Raw genomic sequence first — 9,841 nt, 5'->3', positions numbered from 1 at the left:
TTTTGAGATATTTTAAGTGAAATAGTGTGTTTTTATCTTCGTACAAGGGTAAAAATAATACACGAGACATATAATTATAAAAATATTACAATAAAGTGCTTATTTAGCAATATATGTTTTGTGACTCGGTTACTAGCCATATAAGAAGAACTAACAATAATATTTCAAATCTTTCAGGGAACATAAATATTGTACTATTCAATAATCAAAACCACAAATCAAGCTTTTGGGAGAAGTTGGATGTGAAACCCATCTGGGAATTGTAGTCCAGGGGAAAGCACCATGGTTCCTTCCTTAATCACTTTCCATCTGCAGTAGAAACAAGTTTAAATTTTAAAGAGTGGGTAACTATGTCTGATATTCCTGCAAAACATATTATGTAGAATATATCCTATGACTGAAAGGAGCTCAAAATTCATGTATGATGTTGATCTTGTATTTTCATTCTAGTTCTGTCATATTCATACATTGTTCATTGAGCACATGTAACATCTTACCTATAGAGACTCAAGATCTAGCTATGTACACTATTTTATCTATCATAGTTGTACCGCATTCACATGTTTTTCATACAATCAGAGTTTTATACGTTTTAATACATGTTTCGTTACTTGTATTCATTATTTGTATACCATTTTGTTGAAAACCAAACTGACGAGATCAATGTCCTGGTGTTTCTTTTGAAACATGCTAATTGAGTCTTGTCTTGCAAGAAATAAAACATCATTGAAGTTGCACACCATATCCGATTTATTGTAGGTACTACAGGTCTTTATTGCAACACCTTACTCGGCACACTTAAGTGGGAAATGATGACTAGAAAGATGTTAGGTCGTAGACACATGAGTTGGATTGGATAATGTTTACCTCATAGTGGTGTATGTTTTATGGCAAAGGAAATATAGAAGTAGACAAGACCACTCGTTAATGGTTGTATACTCCATATGTTCCAAATTACTTTGCAGATTTATCTAGACACATATGTATCTAGATTTGTTTCCTTTTTATATAAATACATGCGAATCTAGACAATTTTGTGACATCTCATTCGGAGAGAGGGAGTACTAATTATTTATAAATACATGGAATACAAGAAATGGAACTTCACCTGTATTTAGTAACTAAGCAATGAAGAAAGATAGCTATTTGCATCTTAGCAAAGTCAGCACCAACACATAACCGCAACCCTCCGCCGAATACCATGAATTCCTTGGAGGCACCACCAACCGGTTCAGCCCTATCCTATACACATAGGTTGTAGGTACATTTTTAAAGAGATGTGCTTTTAGAATACAACTAATGTTAATCCCTTACATAAAAAAAATCTAGACCCCTTAGCCATTTCTGTGCTATAGCACATAAAATGTAAGGGACAAAAGAAATTAAGATGTTATCTAGACTTTGATTCTCCTATATTTTCCCTCCAGGTACACCATTAAATAGTCCTATGTGCATATACAATATTTTATGTAAATGTAAAATTCACTTAGCATTGGATTCTCACTGTTGAGATAATCCCCTAGGTCATAACAGGAATTATAAACAATTGTTGGATGCACCCTAGTTGCAATTTATAGTTCTATCCATATGAGATAAAATTTCATGTACTTTTAAAGTATTTATATGTATCAACCTTCCTTTTCCCCTTCATTCGCTAAAATATGTGCATTTGATATTTTGGTATAAATTTTACTAACCTTCCACCTCCATGGATTGAATGCATTTGGATCATTGTAAATTTTAGGATTTAAATGAGCACTAGAAGGATTGATCATGATCTTTGATCCTTTTGGGATAGTGTAACCTGCATGAATCATGAGCATTTATCAATACAAATCAAGGCACTATAAGTTAACTTGCTATATATGTAGCTATGATTGTATCAATGTATATGGACTATTTGTTTTACGAGATTGTAAAATTGTAGGAATAGAAGAAACACGTGAATAAGATAGGTCTGATTGTGCCAAACAGAGGATTGATAAACAAATGTAACGTCCAAGGATTTTGGTTACATGATTAGAAAAACACAACAATGCAATAAATATGGTCAAATAAAGTTCACAGTACACGAACAAACCACAATTAGAATTTTATTATGCAACGAAAGATCTAGGTCTCGTTCTTCACACATAAGAATTCTAAAAAGAACTTTGGGTGAATTCTAAAAATTATTTTGAAAACAAGATTAAAAGAATTTTCCTATATTTTTCATTGCTCTATTTATTTGAACCAACACTATGTTTTTCCTCCATATTCCTATGAATCAAATATGTCGTGCATCTGTATGAGTACTCATACATGTCTCGTTTTCCTTAAAATGTCTTTACCTTTTATATGAACATCCTCTATGGCTTTTCTAAACATGACCGGAGCGATGTTGCCCAGCCTTAATGCTTCATGTATAACCTACAATGTAATAATTAAGTAACCATATAAACATAAATTGCACACGTCCTTATGGCACTAATTACACAGTAATATACTAATTTCTTCTTGAACAACTTAGAACTCTGCGTGGTTGAAGTAATTAGCAATAGACGGTGAAGCGAGATATATACATGTGATGTAAATTTCATGGACTTGTATTCTTCCCATGTGATTTCAGAGTCAGGATCATCCCTTCTTTCCTGGATGTTATCGTGCTCTTCCTGGAACCATAAAACCGATTTGTTGAGTCATATATTGAACATAATATATACAGACAACCAAACTATATATAACAATCTATGGTTTGTCCAATTTCTATATAGTGTATAGATAAAACTGATATGTTAACATCTGGGTGTTGTGTATAATACATCCATGCAATGTTTGTGTGTGGTTGGGTGAGTGAGTGTGTACATGTCATAGACGATTCGTTCTTGTATTTTGAATGAAAAAGGAAAACTTCCTTAGGTCTTGCTTGTATTGGCTATGAATTCTATGCTCCCCAAGGGAAGCACGCAAAAATAACACCCAATTCAAGTATCTTTTTTCTTTGCTTACTATGAGTTCTTGCAGGGCCTTGGGATCATCGGATAGGAACCTAAGCGCAGCAGTTATCCCAGATGAAGTTGTCTCAAAACCGGCAAAGAGCAGCAGGAAGAGCAAATCCAAGGCAAAATTCTCGTTCATTAAATGCTTCTTCTCCTTCAAATCATCGATCAAGAGATCAAGAAAGTCAATGCTCCCCCGATGTGCATCCTTCTTCCTCTCATCGAGCAATTTCCTCAAAATCTTCATCACATTCTTTCTTCCCTGTCAATAAAAGAATAATTATGCCAAACGAGACCAATAACGTCATGATTGATATGTCAACCTGATCAACCCATATTCACCTTTCCTAATGGTAAATTGGAAGGAATCCTCTTGAGATTTCAAGGTGAAGATCTTATAATTTCAAGGGTTAAATTTAAATCTGCATTCACTGTATGATTTTTTAAATTCACCTAACTATCTACATGTGTTTATTTATATCTTCTATTAGTATCTTTTTCGGCTGGTGGAGACTTAGCTTCTAGTTGTTCTCTCTGTCAAACGAATTTGATGCATATACTATATTTATAATAATTTCCTTCATAATAAATATGTACTATCTATATAATAGTTCTTAATTACCTGCATACATTTGTAGAATGCTGTCCCAGGAATGTAAAGTGGAAATGCTAGTAGTCCCTGAAGGAATGCGTTGAATTGCATCCACAACTTCCCTTCTGAGCTTGAGGATTCATCGTAGCTGATTAACCTCTTTGCGGTGACGCTGAATATCATCTACATAAGGCAACGCTTTGCAAAGTCACACTGTCCATCTTGTACTATAATCGTCATCATCATGCATGTACATAATAACATGCCGTCTAATGACTAGTAACTTTACTACCACGCTGTACCACAACATGATTAATCGAAGGGAGACATACACTTGAGGTAGCCTGTTTGAGTTCGATGCTGGGCTGATGAAGCCAGGAGAGTAGACTGGCATGGGCAATTCGCTGCACATCATGAAGCATAACCAACCTGAGATTTTCAGGGCCGAATAGCCTGAGGACCAGACTCCGGAGGTGCTTGTGGAAGGACCCGAGTGTGGCGATGATGCAGTCGGCTCCTAATATTCTCATCAGCGACTCTGGATACCAGATCTGGAACAACTTCTCCTCTTGCTGGAAGATTAGGTTGTTCAGCTCTGGGTCCAGGGACACGATCAGGTTTTCACCGAGCAAATTCGTCTTGAAGATAGGACCATATCTGAAATTTATTTGAGCCATCGGTTAATTCCATCCATGAAGAAATATCTAGAAACATCCACTTGCGGTGAACTTTGTCCCATAGTCTTGTTAATGCATGATGATGATGTTTATTTGTGGCTTATCGATTTTCTTGAGTAGATTGAATTTTTTTTTACGTGCTGTGTATGTCACACTTCTTGGTTAGGCTTATTTTTGTTTAAACTCTATGGTTGAATAAATCGATGTAAAGATGGAAGGTAATATAATCTTCCATTCTTTAAAGAACTTTTATTGTGCTGGACACTAATAATATGCAACACAAAAATATATCCCGACTAGGATAAAATCTTGGATAAAAAAGTTTCCAGAACTATTTCGAGCACACACACATAATTACTGATAATGATTTTGTTGTATTAAATTGTAGATGCGGCAGGTGGGTTTAAATTTTCGGGTTAAACCTCCGACATGTTAACACCAAACATTGATATAATTTTTTTTAGGCATGATGTCAAACAGAGGAATATTTTTCCCGACAAAACAAATAGCTGAATAGTTATGATATAATCCCGGTTGCTTGCTTATCAAGCCAAGAAGAGCCATTAAATTAACTTGTGTTTTTTAGTGTTACATTCTCAGTCAACTTAGAAGAAGGTTTTTACGAAATGGAGAAAAAGACCTTGTGAGGGAAAACAACTTTTGTGACTCTCAAAGTGTTGTTCTGAGTTCTGCAGAAGCCAACACACTTTCTTTCTTCAATGGTATTATCTTTTCAAGGGTCAACAAGTCAATCTTTATATTTTTTCTGGCTGCCTACCTATTTTTCAGTCTTAGTCACCAAATACTAGTGCACTCATATATATTTAAAAATAAAAATGGTACCAGCAGTCTAGCGCAACCCGATTACCTCTCTTGGCGTCGCTTGAAGAAAGGGAGCAGCTCGAGCGACGGGCTCCCGGCGAAAAACTCGAGCGACTCACCAATGAGGGGGAAGCCCCTCGACCCCGGCGGCAGCCTTGCACCTTGAGCTGCTTTGTTGCACGGGTTCGGCCAGTATCTGGTCAGTACCAAATGGACCAACCAGGCCGCCGCCATGGCCATGACCACGACCACGAGAGCAAGCCAAGGCATGGTCGCCACTACCACAGGGACTAGAGTACCACCCCACATTAATTCGCGTGATCGACTAGCTAGCCAGCATGCATGCATGGGAGGTGGCCGGTTCGTCTGGATCTCTGCTAGTCCTAGCAGCGTTTGCTCCATTATATAGACAACGGACATTGCGACGACGACATCACGGCGGCCGTAAAATTACCTTTCGACATTCCCAGACACACGCAAGACCGTGCAACGCGTGGGCGTTTTCTTTTTCATACCCTCTTTTGTTTCTTACGTTTTCCCTGTCGATCTTTCTTACAGCGACAGAGCGACTTACGTACGATGATCATAGATCCGCCACTAAATTGATTGATTATCCATGCTTTTTAAATTCTTGTCCTATCTGGCTGCTCCAGTATACACGAGAAAACCGAGAGCCATTTCTGGGCCAAGATATGTCTACAACCTGTAAGCTCAGTTACACCCCATCGTGCCAAGATATTACGCACGCCAGGATCAGAAGAATCCAATTTAAAACACAACCCACCACAACTTACTACGAGAAAAGAGGCCCAAATTCAGCACGCCAAACATACAAGGAGAGAAAGAAACAACGACAAAGACGCAAAAGGTGCGGCAAAGTGCAGACTCGTTCCCCACGGAAAGGTTCATGTGCCAATAACTATTATTATTGTAATTAGTTAATTGTTCAAACGCAATTGCCTAGGAAGCACAGGGTGTGTGTATTCTATTGTCATCATGACGAGATTATCAAACATATATTCGTCCGGTGCAATTTGTTAAATATATATGATTGGTCATTTAAGTAGGTTCAACCTTATATCCGCAATGTTGCATTGTAATATACTACCTCTATCCCAAAACTTAAGGCTTAGTATTATTTTTAGAAAGTTAAACTATATCAAGTTTAACTAAGCTTTTACCAAAAAATATTAACATGCAGAATACAAAATTAATATCATTAAATAGATAATAAAATATGTTTTCATATGGTATCTACAAAATATTATATTTATTGATAGTTTGTTCTAAAATTTTGGTCAAACTTTAATTTGTTTGATTTTTCAAAAAATAAAAGCGTTAAGCTTTGGGATGGAGGTAGTATTTGACAACTGGCTATATGGTGTGAATCATATGTTTACGATAGTTATTAGGGTGGGAGCGCTTGCCATTATTTGGTCGCTATGACTACGTAGATATGACAAGGTTTTTGACGATAAAAAATCTTCCCTTATGTAGGTTACTGATGCATGTAAAATTCATACATGAACTTTGTACTTATTAACATGAATTCCCACATATTTGTAACATATATGATGATAATACCATGTTTTACATTGATTTATGGGAATTTACCAATGATTTCCTTTATTTGGGTCATAACTCTACAAAACAGGAAAACCATGTTTTGTATATTTTTTCACTTTCAGAGATCTATACGGAGTCAAATTGAGCTAGGATTTCTGGGATGTCATTTTTCACCGAGAGAAGGACGTAGAGCACTTGGTCCTCACCTGGGGGTCTTGGAGGCCCAAAAAGACCAGGTGACACGCCCACTGTCAACACCCGGATTTCTAAGTTCAGATGCCTATGATGTCGTACATCGCAATCCCAGGAATATTGTTGTTGCGAGACATAACAGTTTAATACCATGGAGTCATTATTTATTACAACACATAGTGTCTTACAACCATAGATCACATTATTCAATATTACACAAATAGTTGATCTAAACGATCAACGAACACCTATAAGTAGCGGAAGCGTCGTAGTAGGTGGAACTAGCTATCCACAGGCCAACGCTTGACGTTAGCAGCCTCCTAGTTCTGGTAGACGTCTTGTTGACCGTCATCCTCATAGTGTTGCTCCTCTTCATAGTCTGGCATTGGAATAGCCAGGGACACAGCCATGAGTACTTTAAGTACTCGCAAACTGATACTAATGTAAGTATTTATCAACTTTTAAGGGTTTCTAAGCTCTAAGTTTATTTGCATAAAGCCAAGTTTATTTCATAAACATTTAGTAAAGATGCTTGAATAATTAGACTAACTCAAGTGGCAACATTAGTGTCATTCCCACAACCTCAGTTGTGTTTTCAAAATTCAAGTCACCATTCAAAGTTCACCATTCCTTTTTAAGACAAGTTCTGACAACGGTACAGTATGGCCTTTCCAACCGTCCGTAACCGTGGACGCGGCTATTCGAATAGTTTTAACACTCTGCAGAGGTTGCACACTTGTGCCACAACATTTGATTACATCCGTCAGGAATAACCCTGAATAATCGTAACTCAGTACGCGGATCATCAACCCTATCCTTTCACTTACACACCCTAGTATAGGCACCTCTCCCCATGAGCGTGGCCTCCCAGTGAAGACAAACCGTCGGCCGGGCACTTGCACGAGGCTTGGGCCGGACAATTCACCTCATTCACGTCATTTCATATCAATTCACTCTCAACGGAGGCAGCCTCGGCATAACCCCTATGGCGCTTGTTTAGAGGGAACCCATACTAAGGTATATAAACTTCCAGTTAAGCCATACCCATATTCCGGTATTGTGGGGGTACTTGTATAATTGGAAAGGTATCGCATCCGAACCCAATCATCAGTTTTTCACAAATTTTCACCAAGTCATTCAAGTCACTTTCACTTTCAAATTCCTTCAAAGTCATTTCATTTCACCTTGTTCCCATCTAGAGTAGTCACTTTTATTTATTTAGCAATATCATCTAGTCATGAAGGGGTGCTATCTAGCTTTGTTTGCTTATGCTAACATTGATACTCTTGTTCTAGTCTAGACCAAGTGAATCATAAATCAAAGTAAACTCTGAAATACCATAAATAAAATAAAACATAGGATAGGATTCTTAAGCAGAAAGTAATATGTAATGGTGCCTTGCTCATGAAGAGCTTGGCCTTAGATTGGCTTGCAAGAGTATTAGCTTGCCTTGGTTGGGATAGGAGTCAAAGTTTTCCTCCTCCTCTTGGTTGTAGTCTTCCTCCTCCGGGTATTCGTCGAGACTAGCGTCTATATACGAATACAAGGTATAATGATCACTACACAAACTTAGGTTCTAAGCTAAGCACACCAAAATTACACACAAGCCTATGCTAGCATCACATCTTATTAGCATGGGGATTTAATTTATTTATGTTAAAGAAAAATAATTTCCTCTCATTATAGTTAATTATTAATATAGCTCTTTAATGTTTTGGAGAAGATAATTTCCTCTCATTGAATCTTATTAAGATTTAATCTCTTCAAATAATAATAAGGTATGAGTATTAGTTGACAAAGGTCAACACTTCATATCTATTATTTGAGAGTGGAATTTAAATGAGGTGCTACACCTCATGCATTTTAATATTAGCATGCTAATGATTTAATATCTCTAAGTAATCAAGCATGAGGTTTATTAGACCAAAGTCAGTACCTCTATTTCAATTACTTAAGATCACAATTTAAATGAGAGAATAGCTCTCATACTAATTAAATAATTTATTTGTATGAGTTAAATGGACTAGAAATGGCTCCATAGCCATTATTTAGTTCTAGTCCATGATCATGCAAAACAACTATACTATGTTTTTTGCATAAACAATTAGAGTGTATCAAATGTGATTTATGAGAGTTGGAATCAACTTAAAATCATTTAAAGATAATTTTTAATATTTATTTGAAGTTGGAAAAGGCTCTGCCTTGTTATTTTTATCATTTAAATTCTACAAATAATTTGCAAGTGAGGCCAGTGGCATGGTTTAGATAATTTCATGGGCTTTTCGAATATATAAAATTTACTAAATTTGGTTTAGTAGATTTTAAAATATTTAAATTTGAAGTGGGCACCAGTTGACATAGGCATCCCCAATGGGCCTGCCGAAGATGGTACCCGGGGTTTACTGAAGGCCCAGGACTCGAAGAACAAGAAGATTCGGAAGCCCATGTAGTGTTAAGGAAAGATAGATTGTATTAGGAAATATATAGACTTGTAATCTTACGGGACGGGTACGAAACCCTCCCGTACTCTGTAACTTGTGTATTACGAAAACCCTCGGCTCCACCTCCTATTTAAGGGGGAGTGATACGTCCCCGACGTATCCATAATTTCTGTCGTTCCATGCTTGTTTTATGACAATACTTACATGTTTTGCTTGTACTTTATGATGTTTTTATGCGTTTTCCGGAACTAACCTATTAACAAGATGCCACAGTGCCAGTTCCTGTTTTTTGCTGTTTTTGGTTCCAGAAAGGCTGTTCGGGCAATATTCTCGGAATTCGACGAAACGAAGACCAAACCTCCTATTTTTCCCGGAAGGCTCCAGAACACCGAAGAAGAGTCGGAGAGGGGCCAGAGGGCCACCACACCATAGGGCGGCGCGGCCTGCCCTGGGCCCGCGCCGGCCTGTGGTGTGGAGCCCCCAGGTGCCCCCCTGCGCCGCCTCTTCGCCTATAAAATCCCTTTCGACCTAAAAACACCGGACCTCTTGACGAAACTCAAAAAAGACTCCAGG

At 37.5% G+C, this 9,841-nt stretch overlaps 1 protein-coding gene across 1 annotated transcript; it reads right to left on the bottom strand.

The window, feature by feature from the left end:
• Positions 1 to 218: 218 nt before the first annotated feature.
• LOC124688683 (cytochrome P450 87A3-like) lies at positions 219 to 5,339 on the bottom strand. Its single transcript, XM_047222324.1, has 9 exons — positions 5,116 to 5,339; positions 3,903 to 4,227; positions 3,601 to 3,753; positions 2,989 to 3,240; positions 2,562 to 2,651; positions 2,331 to 2,409; positions 1,698 to 1,804; positions 1,109 to 1,242; positions 219 to 309 (listed from the first exon to the last, which is right to left on the bottom strand). Exons 1-9 carry the CDS (start codon positions 5,337 to 5,339, stop codon positions 219 to 221), a joined length of 1,455 nt encoding a protein of 484 aa, XP_047078280.1.
• Between the last annotated feature and the right edge of the window lie 4,502 nt (positions 5,340 to 9,841).

This window comes from Lolium rigidum, chromosome 2 (genome assembly GCF_022539505.1).
Source record: "Lolium rigidum isolate FL_2022 chromosome 2, APGP_CSIRO_Lrig_0.1, whole genome shotgun sequence".
Lineage (NCBI taxonomy): Eukaryota > Viridiplantae > Streptophyta > Magnoliopsida > Poales > Poaceae > Lolium > Lolium rigidum.
This window is presented reverse-complemented; position numbering and strand designations above follow the sequence as displayed.

Bases quoted from the DNA above. Each gene is read 5' to 3' on its own strand.
- LOC124688683 (XM_047222324.1), bottom strand. From the start codon at position 5,339: ATGCCTTGGCTTGCTCTCGTGGTCGTGGTCATGGCCATGGCGGCGGCC. The intron at 2,652-2,988 runs GTAAGCAAAGAA...TTATGGTTCCAG, and splicing joins AGGCCCTGCAAGAACTCATA to GAAGAGCACGATAACATCCA. The intron at 2,410-2,561 runs GTATATATCTCG...ATTACATTGTAG, and splicing joins CCATGAAATTTACATCACAT to GTTATACATGAAGCATTAAG.